This window comes from Poecilia reticulata, chromosome 22 (genome assembly GCF_904066995.2).
Source record: "Poecilia reticulata chromosome 22, P_reticulata-male-v2, whole genome shotgun sequence".
Classification (NCBI taxonomy): Eukaryota; Metazoa; Chordata; class Actinopteri; order Cyprinodontiformes; family Poeciliidae; genus Poecilia; species Poecilia reticulata.
The window spans coordinates 6,241,714-6,264,906 of NC_088851.1; the positions used below are offsets into that span (position 1 = coordinate 6,241,714).

Genomic DNA, 23,193 nt, shown 5'->3' on the forward strand with positions numbered 1-23,193 from the left:
ACACGCCTCCACAAAAAACGATCCCACCGATTCCGACGACCACCATTGGCCAGCCCGAATGCGTGTCATTCAACGGTGACGTCAGAGAATATTAATCAAACCAGACGAGCCCCCCTTTGATAAACTCGAGTTGCAACACATGAATAGCTGGCAGCCCAGACAACATGTAGGTATGTAAACTTGTGGTTGTTTGTGTGACTAAATTAGGGCGTGTTGGCTCCGCCGCGCCCACTTCTGCGCCTCTTGCGCTTCACCTCATGAATATTAAGCAGCTTTCAGACGCAATAAAACCCTACCCCCCTCCTGTACCAACAGCATCCACCAGCGTAACGTTTCGCCGGGCTTTCAGCAGATATCTTTGCTCTGTGCCTTGAATACACCGAGGATTTTTTAATTTATTTTTAATTTATTTATTTATTTAATTTTATTTTTTTTTGTATTTTTTATTTTTTTGGAGAGGATAATAATAAAAGAAAATGGCACTAAGAGGACCGCTTTCCCGTCTTCTCCGAACTCAACTCAGACATACCTGCCAGCAAAGCAGAGCTCAGTCTGTGGCAATACTGGGAGCCCCGTTCTCAAAAGGACAGGTAGAAGAGTCTCGCTTGTATTATTATTACTATTAGTCCTCTTTCATTCATTTATTTAATTTGACTTTGCTTACAGAAAAGAGGAGGAGTGGAGCACGGCCCCAAAGTTATCAGAGACGCGGGTCTCATCGAGAGGCTGTCCAGCTTAGGTAGGTGAAAAGCGGGGAAGGTCGGAATGGCTTAGCCGGTTCCGCAGAGTTATGCAACATGGGATGTCTGACACAGAGAGGGTTTTAACTTATGCATCCGGTTTTCTCCGAACTTGTTACATCACCGCAAGACGGGATAAACATATACATACTCGCCGTGTAGAAGTGAAGTGCGGTTTTTCGTTTTGGTTTGCTCTGATTTGTTCTTTTTAACTCTTCCGCCATCGCGGACGATTTTAGAGGAGGGACACGTTGTGAGGTTTTACCTCAATTTGACATCCACATGGCGGTGTTAGTCCCCCGCTTTTGTAAATGCTCGGAAGGTGACTCATTTCTAAGCTTTTTTTTTTGTTTGTTTTGTCACTACTGTTTTCAGACTATACGTACATTACCCGTTTTTCCGCACCTTAAGCGGCGCTGCGCCCTGGCGGACTGTGGTTACAGTAGCTGTAGGCCGCCAGCGGGTGGAGAAATCAGACACCACCTCAGTCAGAAGGGGAAAAAAAAAACAACAACGCAACTGTCTTCTGTAACTATCTACGCAATGAGGCAGTGCGTCACGATTAACATAGGACCAATGACTGCTACACGCTGTGATAAAGTTGTAGTCATCCGTGATCCAGATAACTGCGCGAATGTTGTGTATTTCAGTGCCTTGCCAAGGGACTCCCACCATTTTGAGCACAATAAAAACATAACTAATAGGGATTTTGTGCGTTAGATCAACGCAAAGTGGTTCATATCTTTTGCTCTCTTGGAAGTGGGGGGTGAGGGGGGGGAGAGAAATTAACAGTTAAAATAAAAAAATAAAAAATCTAAAAAGTGTGCTGTTTGTATTCAACCCCTCCTCTCACCCCAAAACCGCTAAATAAAACTCAGTTGAGCTAATGAGTAAACTGAGGTCACCTGTGGGTCATCTTAAGCACTGATGGTTGGGATGATAATAAATTGTTTATTATTAAGGCAAAAATGGCACTGAAGTAGTAAAAAAGTCTAAGTTTACTCTTCACAAGACTGTCTTAGAAAAACAGTCAGAGGCTTCTTCAAATTTGCTGCAACACTGACAGCTACATGGGATATCTCCTGCCCAGAGCTATCACTAGCTACAGGAACTCTTTGAGGAATTTTGAATTAACGTGAATTACGGCAACATTTTAATTTCCCTTTGGGAGCAATCGAGTATATTTGAATTGAACCTGAATAGTTTGTAAACCACTTCCTTGACAACAGCGGCTACGATATGGCGCTTATTGGAAACGGCCCTCGCTAAACTACCTAAAGATGGAGGTGGAAATTCTCTATTCAACACCGGAACTACCTCAACTACTTTTTACTAAAAGTTGATATATTTATGTGCAATACAACCTAAAAAAAGTGGGGGGAAAAAAATCGCTTATTGTGTAATAACAGTCTTATATATGTCCCTAAGGACCTCAAGTCAGCAGAGAACTAACACGGGTCACTGGGTTTAAACGTCGTCGCCTGTGTTTTCTTTTCATTAAAATGTTAAAAATTCAAGCGCACGTTAATCTCGTCGAGGCGTGCCAGGAGATGCTTTATGACTTCAAAGGAAAATACATTTGGCAGTCATCAGCATAGCAATGAAATGGGATCCTGAGTCTTCTGAATATTGAACCCAAAGGTAGTAAATGATGTGGTTGAACAAGTTTGTATCCAACCTTAGCTAGCCTAGCGACAGCCCTAGCTTGCTAGCAAGATGCCCTTTTCAACCCTAAACTGGTTGTTCTCAATGAAGCACAGATCTTAGCTGGGGTCGTCATGGAAACGGTGTGCGCGGCATCTTGTTTGAATTACTTTATCGTCTTTGCACGACACGACAGCGAATTTGGCAACAAAATGTCGTTGTTTGGCTACCAGAGTACACAGAAAAAAATACTGAAAAACTACTAGTGTGACTAAAAATGCATGTAAATACATAGAAATCTAGAATAAATAGAACAAATAGATTTAAAATGCTTAAACATATTTCTTTATAATTTGGAAGGACAAACTAGAAAGACAAAATGATGCTGGTAAGTAGTTCATTTCCAGTTTAGTTGAGTTATTTGGACTCATCAGTTCCACTTGCAGAATACTCAACAGTATTTACTGAAATTGATCTAAATAAAAAGTATGGCAGTCGTCACCTGTTCAGTACCTTTAACTGTACGTCTATAAATAAAGAAGGGGGATGGGATGAGTGTCTTTGATGCCAACGACTCTGTGAAATTATATAATAGCCTTCATGGCGGTGTTTGCTTTCAATCTGGCAAGGCGTAAAGCAACGACTGCCAAGTAACCTGACCAGCTTTGCTCCCAGACATCAGATGAAATCAGAAGGGAAAGTTGCATGTGTTGGATATTGACTTTTACAGATTAAGTCCAACATAGTTTTAAACCCAAGATTAGAGAGTCCAAAGGAAATAAAATAGACAAACTTACTTTAATACTTCAGACTTCCCGTTATGTGTTGAAAGTCTTGTTTTCTCACTCTTATAAACCACCAACATTTCCAAGTATGTAAAAAATATTTTCTTATAAAAAAAAAAACTTCTTACACCCATGTACTTTGTGTGATTTAAAGTCGGGTTTTAAGCTGGGCCTCGTGAAAATAAAAACGTACCCAATTCACTCCTCATGTGTAGACAGCTATAATTTGCATCAAACTTTCTAATATTTGGCCTAGAGAAGTGGGTGTTATGCTGTAAAACAATGTGACTTATCTACAATAAGTACTTTTTAAATGAATCCTACAGATGTGAACATTTCTGTTGTAAAGTGTACTTAAAATAATGAAGCAAATAAAAGGTTCGCATTGCAGCCAACAGGACGATTTAAGTGCATGTGCAAAAACTGCTGTCACGATTAGCGTGGCTATCTGATGATACAACTATTAAGAAGAATTACGAACGAATGTCTTTCTTTTCTGAAGTGCCAAGTACATTGTGTAAAAATGGTCAACGTGAGAAGATTTTTCTTAACTTTTTCATCAAAAGATCTTAACTCATTAAAGCTTAAAGGCAACTGGAGTGAAAATTTGCCTCCCAAAGGCAGAAAAGCCCCGACTGCAGCGTCAGGAATGGAGACCAGTACCTGCAACTAAACACCAACCCAACTACACATCGTACCATCCCTGAATCTTAAAGCAGTTTGTTCATACAGTGTCTTACGTATTTGTGCCTTAACAATCGTAGCATGACCTTTTGATCAATAAGCAGCATGACGTAAGAGTTCTGAGTTGGTGATTTGAACCGGATTGAACAGAACCACCAGAGAGACCGTCCACGCTCTTCTCGGTCCGTCCTGCAAGAGATGCTCGCTGTTGCATCAAGTCAATGCTATTCCTGTCCTGCCTCACAAATAGTAATCAACCAGGCCAGTAGCCCTGAGATCAGCAGAGTAATCCTACACCGCTAACAGGGTTTGCATTTTCAACCCTGATGGCCTTTAAACATGGCAAATTATTCACAATCTATCATCCTCCCGGGAGTGAGTTCATGGCTTTTTTTGTTTCAAGTTTTTAAGTCTGCAGCAACTTTGCACGGTCACTGAAACCCGAGCGCCAGTGGGAATCGGGACAAGCGGAAAGTGCCCCGTCACTAATGTTCCACTGGCAGCTGGTGACTCAACCCTCTTAAAGGCTGCAGGGTCAAGCAAATCCCTGTGAGGAGGCGTCTGAGACACTGACACCTGGTGTTCACACCGTGCAACTGTTCAGATTGCAATGAACAGTTCAGGGGTGGCAGGTTTTATGCTCTGCAGATAGCGAGCGGTTTCTGATACGGGCGGCGGTCCAGGGCGGTTTCTCTTCTAGGGCGGCGGGAGAATCGTTGTTGGCGTTTAACTGCTTAGAACGACATGTTTGGTTTTCAGCGCAAAATATTTAAGTTTTTAAGACTTTAATTCTTCTAAAGCTAAATCACGACAAGGGGAAGTAAAACTATGATGTTGTGGCGTAATGTGGATCGTGTGAAATAGCCATTAACTATAAGATGTGTCACTTCTAAGAATGTTTCACAAACTGTCAAGACACGGTGAAAGTTTTAACAAATATGTAAAAAAAAAAATCTTTTTAAAACATTTTTTTTTTATAAAAGTTGCGTACTGCAGCTTTACTCGGGCTCGTGATGAGGATTGACGGTATATTTTATTTTCTCAGACTACTCTGTTCATGACTTCGGCGACCTCAGCTTCCACCTCCCGGAGACGGACGAGCCCCACATGAACGTGAAGTCCCCGAGAAGTGTGGGCGGCGCCAACCAAAAGCTCTCCCGCGCAGTGAGCCGAGCCGTCGGCGCCGGGCACACTGTGGTCATGTTGGGGGGAGATCACAGGTATTTAAATCCAAAAAAAAAAATACAGAGAGAGAAAACGGCACTACACGGAGCACAGAATATTCTGCGAAGAGCTCAAACCGCAAACATTTACGACTGCTTCTGACCTTTCGCAGCCTCGCTATTGGATCAGTGAGCGGCCACGCTCAGCAGTGCCCCGATCTGTGTGTCATCTGGGTCGACGCTCATGCAGATATAAACACGCCCATGACGTCGCCGTCAGGAAACCTCCACGGCCAGCCTGTGGCGTTCATGCTCAAAGAGCTGCAGGACAAGGTGAGAAGGGTGGCGAGGTCAATGGCGTCTTATAGGACTGCGTATCAGGGTTCATTCATTGTAGATAGAAATAATAATAATAATTAATGAAAAACAAATAAAGTAGTGGCCAATATCAGCTAAAAATAACTCAGACCAGGACATTTCTGAGCTTCAAAAGTTGGAAGATTTTCTAGGAAAAACCCTCAGAAATAGTTTGAAAAAGTAGAAAATGTTTTACTTTTGGAATTTTCCAGTTTTTTTTTTTTCTCGAAAATTTCTGAATCTCAACATTTCTGATTTTTTATCAGCAAATGTTCAACTTTTCAAACTCAGAAATGTCCACAGTTCTTTTCCAGAAAACTTAGGGGAGTAATCTCAAAATTTCTGAATTTTTTCAAACAAATTTTTGACTTTGGAAACTCCTTGCTTTGTCTAGAAAATCTCAGATTCTCTGGACAAATTTCCCAGGAAATGTACCCTTCTGTTTTTCTTTCCATCTACCGTAACCTGCAGTTGTAACTTCATGGCAATAAAGTAGCTCGCAAAAGTATTCATAGCCCTTGAACCTTTTTCACATGTCAGTTTAAAACTGCAACCTCTAAGTTTGGTGTTTAATGTGATAAACCAACACAAAGTACTATATATATATATATATATCCAAAATGTGGGAAGTGTCTGTGTTCAGTCAGTGCTTCATTGACCCACCTTTCACCAAGCTGAAAGTTTTGCCTGTGCGTCTTTGCTAAGCTAAGATGAACTTTCTGGAATGTCCAAAGCATTTTGTTGCGGTTTTCTTTTAGCATTATCGGCATTTATCTCATCTTGTCTTCAACTCTGAAGAACTTCCTCATTCCTCATCCCACATCAGATCCTGCCACCAACATGTTGGTGGCAGTGTTGGGACTTGCAGTGTAATTTTTCTACCACAACCAGCATCTTGTATGCATTTTTTACATAAGGCATCTGGTGTGGAGGCTACTTATTGAAGAGATTATTTAACGCACACCATAGCTTACAGATTTTAAAAAATTATTTCTGATCAAAATCCTGAAAAATTCTGATTTATTTTATTCTTATTTCCTTGTTTCACAGAGTTGTAGCTATGAATTTAATAACATTGTTTTCATCTACACACCCAGATTCCTGATATTCCTGGGTTCTCCTGGACTAAACCGTTCCTCTCTTCACGGGATCTGGTGTACGTCGGACTACGGGACGTCGACCCTGGAGAGCAGTGAGTACCCGAGTACCTGCTTCTACTTAAAATATCTTTGACGTGTAACAGATTTTTGTTTCATGCAAGAATTGCAAAAAACCTTATTTGTATCCTTTGTTTCAGCCACATCCTAAAGAACCTGGGCATCCAGTACTTCACCATGAGGGATATTGACAGACTCGGCATCCAGAGGGTCATGGAAGTCACTCTGGACCATCTTCTGGCAAGGTAGTGAATACCTACTGATCACGATCGGTGTGCTGATTCGAATTCAAAGACACCTTGAATTCACCTTTTTGTCTTTACCTGCAGGAAGCAGCGACCGATCCACTTAAGCTTCGACATCGACGCGTTCGACCCGTCTCTGGCTCCTGCCACAGGAACGCCGGTCAACGGCGGATTGACCTACAGAGAGGGGATCTACCTGGCAGAGGAGATTCACAACACAGGTATCAGCGTCTTCAACAACAGTCCTGTATAACCGTGTAGATCCTTGACTTTTGGAGTCCAACATGTTCCTGTGTCGATGCGTAGGTCTGCTGTCGGCCATCGACCTGGTGGAAGTGAACCCTGTCCTGGGGGCAAACCAGGAGGCGGTGGAGGCCACCGCATCCCTAGCGGTGGATGTCATCGCGTCGTCCCTGGGCCAGACGAGAGAGGGTGCTCACGCCTCCATCCCTGCGGAGAAAAGCGACACGGAGCAGCTTTGCCTCTGAGAGCCTGGAGAATCAAGAGCTGTCTGAACTTTAAGCCATGCCTGACCATTCCATTGTTTTTACTTTCTGCTGTTGTTTAAACTCTGGTGAAAAGCGAGGGAATTTTTGGTTTCAAAAGCAAAAGAACGAAACGGCTTTAAAAGTCTTCATGTTGGTCGTGCTGAGGAAAGCCTTTAACGTGATTTTCAAGGACTGGACGGTTTGATGAAACTGCTTCTTATCTGAAAAGCAATACTAATCCACTTTTGTTTATTTGTATGAAGTGTTTTTAAAAAAATAAGGAGGCACCTGCCTCAAAGGCATGAAATAGTTTCACTTTCTTTAAAGTTCACAGTCTGACGTGGACTCATTGTTTTGTGGCTGTGCCAGATAGTTTAAAACTACTGTAGTAATGTCACTTTTTACTTTTGGACCATCTGTGGTTACTGTATTGAGGTTACATTGGTACCAGTACATGCACTTTAAATATTTAAAAGATCATTAAAAAAAACATTATTTAGCATTCACTCAAACGCTGGGGGAAAAAAATACATATAATGTATTTACATTAAACCTGTGGTGGTTTGTTGCTTCTGCTTTGAGATCAAGACTTAATTATTATTTACAAACTTACTTTGGTCTTCCATGATGAGTGTGAATAAATGTTGGTTTGTATACATCTCCTGTTGTCTCTTTATTTTTTGTTTCATGAAATCATGACTCAACCGTCTCTGTGATCAGGCAGATGTTTGACAAAAAGTCTAACATTAGAGAAAATGAGAAACTGGGTTGTTTGTGTGTTTCGTAATGTTTTGGTGCCGGCACAAACGGATACGGTCCCCTTATTCAAGGACAGCTGTGTTATAAACGCAAGACAAATTGGGAAAGAGTCCATCTGACATCGCTCTGTCAGTGTAATTCTTAGTCCTATTCATGCAACAGAAGAAAAGATGCGTTTGAAATTACTTTTTTTGTATTAGCAATAGCAACTCCCAAAACACATTGTACAGAAGGTTCCTGTTCAATCTAAATCTAAACTTTTACTCTCCCAGTCTCTGCTTTTCAAAGTTCACAAACAATAACTTATTCCTGTAAGGAAGGATAGACGGACAGATTGGTGGCTGATTAGTATGACTGATGATGGACGGACGGTAGAGAAAGCTTGACCAATGGATGGACATATTGACTGATGTCTTATTTTTGTCTTTCCTTACTTAATCAAAACTAGAAAATACTTTCATTTCTAGACTCTTGCCTCCAGAAATATCTTTCTTGCCAAATACACCCGAGTGGGGACGATACTGTTGGGTTTGGACTTGTGGCTAAGAAACCCTTAGATCTCTAGTGAGATTTTGTTATGCAACAGATTGGATTGCTCTTTGCCAGCCACCTGGAGAGGCCTGAGTGTGTGACTGACGGCATAAACGTCTGTGTGGACAACATCCCCACCAGAACAGTGAGATGCATCCCTAATAACAAACCCTGGATCACCAGTGAACTAAAGGAACCATTAAACGAGAAAAAAAAGCCTTCAGGGAGCAAGACAGAGAGTTATTGATGAGCATGCAGAAGCAGCTTAACGTCAAGATTAGAGTGAGCAAGGAGATGGATTGGAGGAAGATAGAGAATAAACTGCAAGGATGAAGATGATCACAGGCTTCAAGCAAAAGGAGGATCGGATAGAGGGAAGTATGGACAGAGCAAATGAAAATAAAACATTCTTCAACAGATGTAGTTCAGAAAAAAACTACTGAAAGTCCAGAAAGACACAGATGGAGGACTCAACAAGTTTATGGGACCGAATGTCTCATAAACAACGTTTAGTATTCACTCGAGTGCTGGGAGAAAAAAAATGCATGCGATGTATTTATATTAGACCTGTAGTGGTTTGTTGCCTTCACTTTGATGAATCAGTAGGATATTAGTTTTTAGACTGAAACTGTACATTTCATGGACATAGATGGTGAAATATTTGATTGTGCAGAATCGACACCATGAAGATAATATTTTTAAAAACACATAAATTTTTTATAAAAGAGAAAAAATATTAAATATATTTTTGATTTAAAAAATTTAAATATTAAACATACTTTTATAAAAAAATTTAAATCTTTGTAATATTTTAATTTAAAAAAGTATTTTATTTAATTAAATATTACAATTAAATATAATTTTAATATTTTCTTAAATAAAACCTCAAGATGCCTAAAGCGCCTGATGACATCAAAAACCCAAACGGATTTGTGAGTCAAGGAAACATTTTTCTTATCCTTGAAAATTCAAGTGAGCTCATTTAAATACATTTAAATCAGTTGTTATGTAACCCTCATGTTTACAGTCCACAGAAAACCAGGTCACCAAACATGTTTTTATTCTCGTCATGTTTCCAGGAAAGCTTGACGAGGAACGCCACGGCAGATGTGCCGCTTCACTAGCAGCGCACCAGAAATAGCCTTATCAACGCTCATTTGAGAGTAAATTTCATAGTAGCAAATGTTACTTCCCCACCAGTGTGTAAATCCACAGCGGATGTCGCCTTTTGCCAAAACTGCTTCATCTCATGTTTCTTAAAGCACTGGGTAAAATGCCATCTGAGGTCAAACATGATCTTTAATTACATGACAACTTTTAAATAAGGACTCCTGAGAGTAAACTGATTAGATGTAGTTATAAGAATAAAGCAGCTGCATGGAGACCTCCCATTCACTCATAGTTCACATTCAGCATCTAATGGATTTGGGGGCTTTGCTCCCATTTGGAAAACCGGCACAACGCTACAAAACTAATTCAGCTGGTGTCGATTCTTTGATTTCTACGTCGGTCAGTTTTCACTTTCCTTCAACTATACACAAGGAGGGTTGAGACAGCTTCGTGGCGCCCGGCGCACATGTCCAGATCATCGTCCCGCTGGACATCACTGGCGTTAAAGAGACGGCTAGAAGAGCCGTCTCTTTAACGCCGTCTCTTTAACCCAAATGTCAGTTCGGGGTCGTTTCTGCAGGTTTGGTCCATCAACGGCTTTGAATATTTAACACCCTCGTCCCAATAGCCAGTGGATACACACCCATTCTTAGAAAAAGTTCATCGCTTCGAAGGAGTGGCAGGAACAACAGACGAGTATTATTGCTACCGAACAGCTGAAAGAGACAGTGTTTAGTTTAACGTCCGCGGTGCTTTGCTCTGGATTCAGAGCTCCGCCTGTTTGCAGATGACATTGTTCTCTTCATTTGCGGAAGAACTTCAGGTAGATCACAGCGCCCAGAATGCCCAGCTCCATCAGAATGATGACGGCCAACAGCAGCTTGTTCGTCATCAGGCTAGAGGACGAGAAGGAAGCACACAAAGAGAGACTCTGGTTACGTTGTCGAACGTCTACGAAGGAAATCAACTACGCGCAAAGCATAAGAATGAAGAAGAACTCCGTGATCGTGATGACCGATGTGAAGCCTTAAGCTTGGGAGTCACGAGGATGTAACAGTATTTTGTTTTCTTTGGATGCATTAGAATTATTTTGTCCAAAAATATCCTTCAGATTCAAGTAAAATAAGACTTTGACTAATATTCAATCTGATATGTAGATTTTTTTTACAAATTAAAGTGAGTAAGCAAGAAGGAAATTATTAGTTGAATCATCAGTTGAAACTGAAATAGTTTCTTTAGATGTGCGTTACTGGATTCAAATTACAATATAGTTGAATTATAGTAACTTTACTAAGGTAGAGAGGTATAAACAATCATAAAGGAAAATATCCTACAATTTTATACTCTGGTAGAGATGTGTAAAAATGTCTTAAATTATTATTTTTTATTGCAGTAGAATAATCTAGCTTACAAAAAAGGTTTAATTTGATAATTTTTATTTAGAAAGTGGACATTTTTGTCCACTAGTGTGTCTGAAGACAGACTGCTGAACCATTTCTGTGTAGTTTTTGATCGTTATCCTGCAGTAACCATTTTTATTTTTGTTAGGAGAAAATGAACATTAAGCAAGGTCTTTTCATTTTTCATTTTCAGATATCCTCTCTTTGTTTGACACCAAACCCTCCCAGAGTGTTTTGCTGCTGTTCTGTTTGGGATTCTCTCTACAAACTGTGGCGTTGGTGTGGTGTTACTCACCGTCGTGACATGGCACGAAGGACTTTCCTACTCCGGCTGAGGTTCTCTCCTGTATTCATCAGCTTAACGGAGAAAAACCAAAACGCATTTTAAATGACACACATTTAACATGTCGTTGTCTAGCAACAACATCACAGTCGGTTTCTCCTCTACTATCATGTGCTCGTTGCCACCCAGCTACATTTTCCTGCATAAACGCCACCTTTAAACTGAAGCCATGTCTGACCAACTGTCTACTCACCCTGTCTCTGGTTCGGTCCAGCTGCTCCCTCTGCTCTCCCAGCTCCTCGATAATATCCGTGCCGATCTGATCCGTCTCCGCGGCGACGCGCTGGCTTCGCTCGATGCTCTGGCTGGCGTTGTTCAGGTACTCCGTTCCCTGGAGTAAAAGAGCTCTCTGCGACTGCAAGTGTGTCTGCACAGGTAGACCAAAGCAGCATCGTCAAAACGGGGTGAATTAGATTCAACTTGGACAAAAAAAAAAAAAAAGATCCGAGAGCGAGCGTTTTCGATTAGCTACGTAGCGTGGGAATTTTGATGCTCACACTTTGTTGATTTTGAGTTGAGTAGATGCTCGGATAGCTTCCCTGGACTGTCTGGGATGAGGAGCTGAACCCCGGCGCCGCGGTTTTCATGTCCCTCTGCAGCTTGCCGAGATCCCTGCGGTAGAGGCGCAGCTTTGCACTCATCGCGTTTCTGTATGAAGAAGGAGCACCACGCAACTCCTCTTCCATTCCTTGTAACTGGGGGAAAAAAAAAAAAAGATGAGCGACGCCACGAAACACGGGAAGATCTGACTCTCTAGACGATTAACTCAACCTACTTTGTAGCTACAAGCTTTCTAATTTAAAGGCGCAGGACATTTTCAGTGTTCAAATTAAGTATTCACACCCCACTTTTACAAATATTGTTGCTCTGCAAACACAAACATTGGATTTTACTGGCATTAATGAAATATATTAGCACTAAATAAGGCATTTTTGTGAAATTAAAAGAAAGGCTACTTGGGTTTTGACAACAAAAAATTTGAGAAAAACTGTGGAAGGCAATTGTATTCATCCCCCTTCACTGTAAATACGATTCACTGCAACCAACTAACTTAGTAAGTAATGATGGTAGTTCCAAAGAAGCTGGTCAGAGTTGATGAGAAGATGGACTGAGTTAAATTAGGGCTGCACAACGCAAAACCTTTGTTGAATATTGACTGCGATGAACATGTAATTTCCTCACTACTCTCTTAATTTTAGTATATTCCTAATTAACATCTAAATAAGTGTGGACATAAAGGATAAGTTGACACAAATGGTGAAATAAAAATAGATCATAACGCTTAATGGGTAAAACACTGTATTCTCAAAAATACTTTTAAAAAAATACAGGAAATGTCTTTCTCAAACTTTATCGAGACATACCCCGCGCCCCCCCCAAAAAAAAGACTTGTGGTTGACATTGAAAGAAGGCTCTACAAAGCATTGGCCCAAATGGACAGAACAAAAATGCACTCCACACTTTCCAGATTTCGGTTTGGCATTCATTTCCTTCTACCTTACAATTATGCTTGGTGTTGCATTTAAAAGGTAAACAGACAGTAACTCACCACTTCATCAGCCTCTCCTTGTCTCTCATCAAATGTCCTCACCAGCCTCTTCCTCTCCTCTGCATTTGAGACAGCATAAATTCAACGCTCACAGCACAGAATACCTTTTAAATTAATGCTAGCTGGGTGTTTACAGTGTTTACCTCCGTGGCTTGTCAAAGCCCTCTCCGGAATTAGCTTCAGTTCATCATACAGCGACTTGTACATCTCATGCAGCTTCTCAAACTCTTCCGACGACATTTTTACTTTAAACGTAAGTCCGCTGGGGCTTATTAAGAGACTCCGGCTTTTCAAACAAGACAACAACAATTTCGAGCTCCAGTAAATCTTGACAGTTTTGCTTTGGTTATAATCAGAACCCCGAGACTCTTCCGCATGATGGCCCGCGTGACCCACAGCGCCTTGAACTTCTCAACAAAAATCTAAATGTTATGTGGTTAGGTGTTAATTATGGTGAATTTCAAATTTTATATTGATGATAGATTTTAATAGAAATTTAATAGTAAATGCTGTTAAATAGCAGCGTGAAAGAACTGAGGCTTTTGTTTTAATCAGGCACTAACGCGGGCAACCGTTGTGAACATTTTTGGGAAGTGTAGTTTTCTAGAAAGTGTTGGTTTATCACAGTATTTCCTCTTTTGTTTATGCCAAAGTAAATATGACTGATAGAATGTCGATATAAATTAAAAATTAAACCTTCAAACAATGCCATTTTTAAGTTTATATTTAAATAACGTTTACGTTATTTTTATTACTATGATTCAGAATTTGTTTGGAGAATTAGTGGAGCTTGACAATGCCTTTGTCGATTATTCATAAATGAAGTTAATTAAAGGTAATGGGTAATGCTGTTATTGAGAATAAAATGCTATATTTTTATTCATTCTTTTTCTTTTAGAACACAGTACAGAAAAAACAGAATATAAACAACCTAGATGTAGTACTTATTTTTTGTGCCAATAGAAAGTCTTTATTTTGAGACAAAAAGTAGTCCATATAACTTAGAAACAAAATAAATTAAATATAAAACAAATTTACATTTGTTTACTAATGTACAAGATGATTATCCATAATTCATAATCAGTTATTATTACCAAGATAGATAACTAAATCACTTTAATTTGTGTATGTTCATGCATATAGTTAATGTAAAGGCTGTAATTATGTTGGGTTCCTTACCTTTAACCTTAATTATGCAGGGGTTATTAAAATGTGATTGTCATAATTTACTTCAGACACACTTTTTTTTTATTTTTCTTTATCCCTTGCCTTAAAAACTACAATCCCATGATCCCGTTCGCATTGTGAGTCTGTTTCCCTCCCTTCTCGCTTTGCACCCCGTTCTGCTTTGACATCAGCTGTTCTGCCTACACACATCAGTTGCATCTTCTAGAAGGGGACAGCCAGGCTCAGAGATCTGTGGCGTGATGTTTGTCTTATTAATTATCGCGGGCCTCGGAGTGGTGACGCTTCTGGTGATTTTATTCGCCCCACATATACGGCAAGTATTTATTCTAACACGAATCCTCATTTTTGGCCAGATTATGCTTTGGTTGACCAGATATTGCGTTGCACTGATGTAATTTGTACTACATTGTCCATTTGTCCCCGTTAGCCCACTTCTCTTCTGCGTTTGAATGCAACTGTTTTGTATTATTATTATTTTATTTATATGTACGATTTCTAAGTTTACTGCACAATGGAGGAATGTGGGAGCTGGAAATCAATGAAACGGATTGATGGAGTGTTTGCACGGAGGTGATCCGGCGGTCTTCCGTCTGAGCTGCTCGGGCCTATCAGGAGGCTGCGCGTGGGAGGAGTTATATCTGTACGCATCACTCCGCCACGCTATTGGTTGCGGGGCGGTGCCGCTCTGTGGCGTGGGTCACACACGGCTCGAAGCTCGGTCTTGCTCGGCCAAGTTTTGCTATGAATAATTAACCCGTCCAACCCAAATGTTCCTCCCCTAATGAGGCGAGGGTTTAAACTGTGGCACTACAGGGACGTCACGAGCCGCTCTGTGTTTCCAAACAGAAGATATGCAGCAGGAGCGGTGTGCAAATCCACGGCACGTCTGGATGGGAAGACGGTGCTCATCACCGGGGCCAACACAGGGATCGGCAAGGAGACGGCCCTGGACCTGGCAGTGCGAGGTGGGCTTACATTTAGGGTCCATTTTATGGAAGAGCGACTCATTTAAATTGATATACCACTCTGAAAAGTAAAAATATTTGTAAAAAAAAAAAAAAAAAAAACTGGAATTGCATCTTGTACACCTACAAAAAAAAAACAAATGCAACATTTGTTAACGGGACAGTGTTGTGTGAAATCGACTCTTTTGAGCTTTACATCATGTTATGATGTTCAAACAAATCAAACACATACTTGGGAGCGTTGACTTGATTCTTTCATGCATGTTTGAGGATTTCTCTAATCTCCCGTGGCAACCGTTTCTGCCTCACAGAGCTCCATTCCCCCGTGATTCCACCACTTAGCTCCTTCAGACTAGCCAGTAGCAATTGGCAAACACCTGGTGGAACTGCACGTCTGCTGAGCTCATTATACGAGCTACTTGCCAGTGAAATGCTGGTTTGAAAACTCCTGAAGGCAGTTTCAGAAAGAGCAGGAGCTTCTTAAAGTGACAGAAACCTAATTTCAAGACGTTAAATTACAAAGTAAAGTTTATTTTAAATTATGTTTGACACATATTTAACATTTTTATAACAGTGGAAGGTAACATAGATACTTGATTGTTCTCAATAATGGGCCAAATGTATGAAAACACATAATACTGCCCTTTTAAGCCAACCTGACATTACTCAGAGTGAACAAATACTGTATGTGGATTGGTTCACAATTATATAATATTCATTCTGACGCTTTCAAATAATTTTTCTGCCGCTTTTTTCTTGAACATCTCAGGTGCTCGGGTGATAATGGCGTGCCGAGACGTGGAAAAGGGCGAGGAGGCCGCCGCCAGTATACGAGCCGTGTACTCGGAAGCCAAAGTGGAAGTGCGAGAGCTGGATTTGGCAGACACCTGCTCCATACGAGCGTTCGCTCAGAAATTCCTGAGAGGTGAGTGAACGTCTCAAAGCTCGCAAGTAGCTGGAATTTGTTGTCGTTTAACGCAACGCTTGTTTGTTTTTCTTTTTATTCAGAGGTCAACCATCTTCATATACTCATCAACAATGCCGGAGTGATGATGTGTCCCTACACGAAAACAATCGACGGCTTCGAGATGCACATCGGAGTCAATCATTTAGGTAGGTCCAAAACAGAAGTATGTCAGAGTCACAGATTTATTTACAGAGGTAAAGGTTTCAAGAGGAGACCGTTTCGTACAGTTTCGCATCAAAGTAAAATTAAATAAATCTGTATCAATTTATTGGCCCACCTTTAGATTTTCCATCCATCCATTTTCTTACACGCTTGTCCCTTGATGGGGTCAGGAGGGGTTGCCCATCTCCAGCTGGCGTTCCGGACGAGGGGTGGGGTCACCCCGGACAGGTCGCCAGTCTGTCGCAGGGCAACACAGAGACATACAGGACACACAACCATGCACACACACACTCACACCTAGGGACAATTTGGAGAGACCAATTAACCTGACAGTCATGTTTTTGGACTGTGGGAGGAAACCGGAGTACCCGGAGAAAACCAACGCATGCACAGGGAGAACATGCAAACTCCATGCAGAAAGACCCCAGGCCGGGAATCGAACCCAGAACCTTCTTGCTGCAAGGCAACAGCTCTACCAACTGCGCCACTGTGCAGCCCTCCTTTAGATTTTATTACAGGCAAATATCAAAAAAAGTCTTACTGGGAAATCGGAACTGGTCAAAATGTGTATTGTTACACAAAGATTTTCAAAACCGACTTTTGAAATTAGCTAAAAAAACTGATGGATTCATTTGTTAGTCATTTGTCTTCCTATTAAAGAAGCTATAAAATTGATTGTGCAATTTTATAGCTCAATCAAGTAACTATGTTACCTTCAGTTGTTATCAAAATGCTATATATATATTTATCTCAAATAAGACTTAAAAGAAATTTTACTTCCTGATTTAATTTAAATTGGCCATCTATCTCTTTAAGACAGTCCTGCTCTCTCTTAAAGAGACAGAGCAGGACTCCGCTAACTACGTTTTTACCAGTGTTGCACTGGGAAGTAGCTCCTATAATGAGCAGATGCTCAGTCCCACCAGGTGTTTGCTGATCGCTGCTGGCTAGTCTGAAGGAGCAGGGTGGGGGAGTCAGGTGAGGGGTGGGGGCTGCTCTGTGTGGAAGCTGCAGCTCTGAGGAGGAGCTTTGTCCTCAAAGGCGGGGCTAGGTTCATTTTGTTCAGCTGAATGGTTGCCATGGAGATTAAAGGATTTCTCAAACATGTATGAAAGATTCAAAGCAGGAATCCAGGTACGTTTTTAATGATGGAATAATATTACATGATTTCAAACAAAAATTTAAAAAAAATTATATAGCTTAATTAAGTTAAATGACTAAGTTATGATATATTAACCTATATATTGTAAATTGTAAGTTTTGTTGCCAGAAAACCTTCAGTGGTTATAAAATTTTAGTTTGTAAAGGTTTTATTCTGTTTTTTTGTGTTTTTTTTTGCTTAGTGTTTGAGTGTTTCAACCTTTACGCTTTTTGATTTGATCCACGAACCAATGTCACAACGTTCTAACAAAGACCCAAAGTACTTTACCAATCACGTTTCCTTGTGTATTTCCCTCAGGTCACTTCCTGCTGACGTACCTCCTGATCGGACTGCTGAAGCGCAGCGCGCCGGCCCGCGTCGTGGTGGTCTCGTCACTGGCACACAACTTCGGCTGGATCCGTTTCCACGACCTTCACAGCCAGGGCAGCTACAACAGCGGACTAGCATACTGCCAGAGCAAACTGGCAAATGTGCTGTTTGCCAGAGAACTGGCCCGCAGGCTAAAAGGTACACAGACTGTCAAACAACACAAGGGAGAACGGACAGAGGACCTCTACTTTCAGGGGGAAAAACCAAAAAGTTAGAAAGGGGATGCTTAAAAATAATAACAGAACAAAGTGAGAAAAATAAATAAAATAATGCTTCGTATCGGTTTCAGTAGATGGATACAAACGACAGAACATTGCATTTCCAGCAAAAATGTTAGACGAATGCCGCAGGCTGAACTGAAACGGAAACAAAGATACATTTGGAAAAAAAAAAACTGCTGAAGAAACTTTTGGGTTTTGTTACGACTGATCTGAATTTAACAAGGAAACTTCATCTGAGGCAACGCAATTCAAATTCCTCCTGCTGTCATTTACTGAAAGTCACAGCTTGTGAAATAAAACTAATTTTCCTTCATTTTGATTTAGACTGTGTTCATTTGATCTCGACGGTTTGGCGGGAGGAGCAGTCGGTCGAGTTAAACTCGAGCTGAATGTCATCGACATTTGGCGGGAAAAAGCATTTACGATCCAAACCTTCAAGTTAAATTGTAATTTTTATATATATATATATATATATATATATATATATATATAAAAATAAAACGTATTAAAAGCTGGAAAAAAAAGTAATAGTGCATAAATGGCATTTTTAATTGAAGGGTAAAAAGTGAGGTTTCAAAGACAATAACGCTTCTTGGTTTCATTTCCATGGAGGAAAAAGTTACATATTTTTAAAAAGACTAACAAGTAATAGCTGTAAGTCGTCATGAAAATAGCTCAGTATTTTAATATTTGAACGACTGAAACACAACAAAGATCGCAGAAGCAGCTCGAGGCAAAACCGTGCAGAAAAATCCCCACGTGAATCCCAGTCCCCAGGTTTGGAATTTGAATAAATTCTCTGCCGCCGTTCTAAACCGCGTTTCGCCTTCCCAGGCACCAATGTGACGGTGAACTCGGTCCACCCGGGCACGGTGAACTCCGACCTGACCAGACACTCGACCCTCATGATGATACTGTTCACCGTCCTCTCCGTGTTCCTGAAGACGCCGCTGGAAGGAGCACAGACCAGCGTGTACTGCGCCGTGGCCGAGGAGCTCCACTCTGTGTCTGGGAAACACTTCAGGTAGGAGGCGGAGCGCTGCGGACAAAATCTACTTAAAAACAGAAAGAAAGAAAAAATGTCTGGTAATGGGATGGTGCTCTTTTCTGAATCATTCATCGGAGAGAAGAAGCGCCCGGAAAGAAATGTGGACATAAATCTACAAAAGCCGGTCGGTAATTTGTTCTTGCCTCCTGTATCATTAAAGAACGGAGCATGAGAAACTAAAAATATGGAAAATTTGCCTTTTCAGCTGTAGAATAGGGGTACATGGATGAAATCCCTGTAGTACTAAGATTTATTTAGCCATTTCATCTATTTTTATGCAAGTAGTTCAGGAACTATTTTGAATTTTTGCCAATAAACCTTGTTTACAGAGCAAATTTTAAATGTAATAATTAAAAAAAGCGATGAACCTTCCAGGTTTTGTCACAATATTGAATTATTCCATAGATCCAAATTGGTCGGTTTCGTGTGTCAGGATGAATGAATGAATGAGTTCCAAGTCGCCTCATGGCATTCTGACTAGGAAACACAAAGTCAATATCCGCTATGGGGGTAGCCAGGCTGAATTGATTTCTAATCAATTAATTGAATTTCCTGTTTTTCCAAGATTTAATTTTCAAAAAAATCTGAATTTTTGTCACCAATTCATTCCTTTATTTTGCATAGTTCAGAGTGATGTTAGCGACCCAAGAACTGCCATCATTTTCCTTCTTTTTTTTACATTTCCATTTTACAACTTTTATTTCCATTTATTTTGACTTTTTAGTCAACTTCCACAAGAAATTATTAAAAAAAAAGTTTTTGAAGATATTTTCTGTCATTTATGTTTTCATTTTTTTGAGGAAAAAAAACAGGGGGCATATCTTAAAATCTGACATTGAATTTGATTTAAAAAAAAAAAAACAAAATTGGAGATTTTTAAGCCGTATTGCCCAATCCTAATCCAATATGGCTGCTGTGCACATAGGATATAGTCAAAGTGTCAGAAATAAACAGATTTTTGGAGTTCTTATGTTTGACATCACATTAAACCGAAGGCAGGCATTGATAACGGACAACCTCATCCTTCACAATTCCCAAATTCTGACCTGGAAAAATGCTTGTCAAAGTTAAAATCAGGCCCTAGTTTACCATTCAACATGGCTGCCTCGTGTTGAACCCTTTCATGCATGAATTATGATCCTTTGTGTCAGGATTTTTTTTTACCAATTTCTTTTTTATTTTCTTAAGGCATAAAAAAAGGTATAAAAAAATGTATAAAAAAATTGAATATATATATATATATATATATATATATATATATATATATATATATATATATATATATATTATTTTTTCAGGTGATCAGTTGTTATTTTCTACAGATACAAAGTTGGTATTTGAAAAATACATCAGTAGTATTGTTCTTTAGGGGCTATCTGATGTTGCAATATATTTTTTACTTGCAAGAGTCGTCTACAGTAGGAGGAGGGACCGGGTCAGTTGGCATGCATTTTTGTCTGTCGGCCATATTGGATTTAACAAAAAATAATTTCTTGCATTTCTTGAATGGCCAGTAGTTGATGCCGTATTTTATGATGCATTAGTGTCCACTTCAGTGGTCTGTGTGCATTTATAACATAAAAATCCACAAAAAGCACAAGAAAATGGCTTTTTGATAGATATCTACTGTAGTGACCACTATGCATGAAAGGGTTAAAACATAGTAAACATGATAGGAGTCGACCGTTTATTTTGCTGTTTTTCCAATTATTGTCCTTATGAAACGAAATCAAAACGCAACATACATGTCATAATGAAACAGTATGGGATTAATAGTTTGATTTGTTACATTTATTTAGTTTTAATCATTCAAATGTAGGATTAACATTTGTGATTTGAAAAAAAAAAATCAAAAATAAAAATCACACAAATCTGATTTGTTTGATTTAAATCTTTTAGATCAAAATCAAAAACAATTTTGACCTTTTATTTAGTACTTTAAAAATAATGTAAATGAAGGATTAGCGTAGTTTTAATTACTTCTTGTACTTTTAATGATATTTGTGTTGTAGTTTCCTTGTATTTATTGTTAAAGTTTGTGTAGTTGCGTAATTTTAACCTTGGTTGTTTTTAGCTAGACAGTTTGAGCGTTGTCCAGGGACAACAGATGAAAAGTGGCCTTTTGGCTAATTCTGGCACATTTACCAAGATGTTAATTAATGTGCATTGCCCCCAGAGGATAAAATAAAATAAAAAAAGTACAGACTAGCAACATTCTGCTCAGATCAATCAGGGTTTGGACGGTCAGTTTCTATAAAGCTGTGCAACAAAATCAGAATGAATACAGACGGGAGCAGCTGGGGGTGACTCATGCTGTTATTAGCTCTTACATAATAACGGTCCGGGCCTTTTTTTTTGCTCCGGTTTCAGCGACTGCGCCCCCGCCTTCGTCGCTCCTCAGGGGAGAAGTGAGGAGACAGCCAGCAAACTGTGGGACGTCAGCTGCGAGCTTCTGGGCATCGACTGGGACTGAGTCCTCCTCTTCGCAACGCTCACACATTTCTCAGGCTTCCTCGGAGTCCCTCACACTTCTGTTCTCTTTTTTCATTTTTTATTTCGATGTTCTGTACTTGAAAGCTTTTCTTTCCGGTACGTTCTATAGGAAGTAAAACAATGTGAAGGTTTGTTTTTTTTTGTGAAATAAGATGCAGTAACGTTGGGCGTCTTGGTGCTCTGCTGCAGCTCGCTAAACCAGGACCGGTCTACTGGATCGACGGTTCATGTTTTAGGACTCCATTTTCGTAAAACAATGTGAATACAGCAAATGGCAAAAAAAAAAAAATTGAGAACAAACTTGATCTTTTTGTAATGCTGTTGCCGTACAATTAGCTGTCAACGCAGGGTAAAGAGACCAGCATCTTTTTCATTCTCATAGGATTTCATGTTCATTTCTTAGGAATTTGCAGTTAAATAGTTAACTCTTGTGCCAACTTTCTTAAAAAAAAAAAAAAGAAATGTCAAAAGCAGGGATTATATTCTACCGTTTATTAGCGTGAGTGTGCGCCATAAATGTATTGTTTTCTTCTTTATTTTAAGAGATGAGAACTTTTTTTCCCCCTTTTCTAGTGGCCCGATTGGCACGTTTTCGCAGATTTAATCTCCCAACTTAACGTTTTCGTTCATGTTCGTAGTTGCCGAGAGTTTACATTCTCTGTTTTATACAAGTCAAAACATGCCTTTTACGAAACTGACATTCATAGTAAGAGTTGAATGTTTACATTTTATGTAAATAAACAGAAACATTACAACGAGGGTGCTTGTGTGGCTCTTGGAATCTCAACCCGTCTCGACATTTCAGGCATTCCGTAGGAAACAGATGGTTGCTATGTGACCCAGGGCCATTTAGGAAAAAAGGAAAATTCAAGATGGAATGCTAATTGCAGGATTGCCTTTTATTCATTCAGGATGACGTCTTGGAAGTAGACGGGTCACACACCTCAACTGTTTGGATTATGTGTTTAAAGGTTTGCGTGTGTTTGTAGCGTATATAAAAAGAGCTGGAGGGCACTGAACCCCACATAAAGTTGAAACAAGATATTTACTAAACAAGACAGATAACCTGTGACAAAAATTTTACTCCTTTGCCTTCTCCCAGTACTGCGGGAACACACCACTCAGTTGGAAACAACCAATCAGAGATAGGCAGAGGGTTTCAGCGCTGTCAATCACTCTTGTGCTCCTCTCCTCCCTCCTACTCTTTGCTAAGCTACAGCTGATTCACCACAACAGAGATCCCCTCTAATGCTAAGGCTAGTTAGCATAGCCACCGATGGCAGCAGATAAACAGTTTTCCTGTTGTTTTTCCATCATTGGCACATTGAGGAGCATACAGGAGATTGATTGACAGCGCTAAGACCCTCCTCCTGGCTCTGATTGGTTGGTTTTGACCAGGAGCGATGCATTTCATTTTTGCAGACCGCAATGGTAGCACAGGGAGAAGGTGGAGGAGCTCAATTCTTCGCAGATTATCTGTCTCATATTATACTGTCAGGACATGGTGACGGTTTTAATAAATATGGAAAAAAATACATTTTTGTAAAAGTTTCATACTGAAGGTTGAAGTGAAGTATTTAATTATTGGAAACAAAAGTAGTCAATTTTTCCTACAAGCAGAAATTGTCCGATTGGAAACATAATCAGATAAATTTAAAAATAA

General features: G+C 40.0%; 3 protein-coding genes across 5 annotated transcripts; 2 read left to right on the forward strand and 1 right to left on the reverse strand.

Moving 5' to 3' along the window:
- Positions 1-285: 285 nt before the first annotated feature.
- On the forward strand, positions 286-7,921 carry arg2 (arginase 2). Its single transcript, XM_008398896.3, has 8 exons — positions 286-590; positions 667-739; positions 4,899-5,073; positions 5,190-5,349; positions 6,471-6,565; positions 6,671-6,775; positions 6,860-6,996; positions 7,082-7,921. The coding sequence occupies exons 1-8, from the start codon at positions 477-479 to the stop codon at positions 7,261-7,263; spliced, it is 1,041 nt and encodes a 346-aa protein (XP_008397118.1). The 5' UTR covers positions 286-476; the 3' UTR covers positions 7,264-7,921.
- On the forward strand, positions 7,905-22,289 carry rdh12 (retinol dehydrogenase 12). Of its 3 annotated transcripts, none has more exons than XM_008398899.2 (7): positions 7,905-7,975; positions 14,990-15,108; positions 15,878-16,033; positions 16,117-16,221; positions 17,697-17,906; positions 18,824-19,013; positions 21,408-22,289. In XM_008398899.2, the coding sequence occupies exons 1-7, from the start codon at positions 7,905-7,907 to the stop codon at positions 21,508-21,510; spliced, it is 954 nt and encodes a 317-aa protein (XP_008397121.1). In that variant the 3' UTR covers positions 21,511-22,289. The 3 variants fall into 3 exon arrangements, with proteins under 3 accessions (XP_008397121.1, XP_008397120.1, XP_008397119.1); XM_008398898.3 differs by lacking the exon at positions 7,905-7,975 and adding an exon at positions 14,273-14,456 and having other exon boundaries at positions 14,993-15,108; XM_008398897.3 differs by lacking the exon at positions 7,905-7,975 and adding an exon at positions 14,275-14,456.
- Positions 9,597-13,347, reverse strand: vti1b (vesicle transport through interaction with t-SNAREs 1B). Its single transcript, XM_008398900.3, has 6 exons — positions 13,099-13,347; positions 12,956-13,014; positions 11,904-12,101; positions 11,600-11,773; positions 11,359-11,420; positions 9,597-10,559 (listed from the first exon to the last, which is right to left on the reverse strand). The coding sequence occupies exons 1-6, from the start codon at positions 13,193-13,195 to the stop codon at positions 10,466-10,468; spliced, it is 684 nt and encodes a 227-aa protein (XP_008397122.1). The 5' UTR covers positions 13,196-13,347; the 3' UTR covers positions 9,597-10,465.
- Positions 22,290-23,193: the final 904 nt, after the last annotated feature.

Coding starts and splice junctions, on each gene's coding strand:
- rdh12 (XM_008398897.3), top strand. CDS start 14,383: ATGTTTGTCTTATTAATTATCGCGGGCCTCGGAGTGGTGACGCTTCTG. Junction 15,109..15,877: donor CCTGGACCTGGCAGTGCGAG/GTGGGCTTACAT, acceptor TGAACATCTCAG/GTGCTCGGGTGATAATGGCG. Junction 16,222..17,696: donor CATCGGAGTCAATCATTTAG/GTAGGTCCAAAA, acceptor TATTTCCCTCAG/GTCACTTCCTGCTGACGTAC.
- arg2 (XM_008398896.3), top strand. CDS start 477: ATGGCACTAAGAGGACCGCTTTCCCGTCTTCTCCGAACTCAACTCAGA. Junction 591..666: donor CCCCGTTCTCAAAAGGACAG/GTAGAAGAGTCT, acceptor CTTTGCTTACAG/AAAAGAGGAGGAGTGGAGCA. Junction 5,074..5,189: donor ATGTTGGGGGGAGATCACAG/GTATTTAAATCC, acceptor GACCTTTCGCAG/CCTCGCTATTGGATCAGTGA.
- vti1b (XM_008398900.3), bottom strand. CDS start 13,195: ATGTCGTCGGAAGAGTTTGAGAAGCTGCATGAGATGTACAAGTCGCTG. Junction 12,102..12,955: donor AAGGAGAGGCTGATGAAGTG/GTGAGTTACTGT, acceptor TTTTTCCCCCAG/TTACAAGGAATGGAAGAGGA. Junction 10,560..11,358: donor CTTCGTGCCATGTCACGACG/GTGAGTAACACC, acceptor CTCGTCCTCTAG/CCTGATGACGAACAAGCTGC.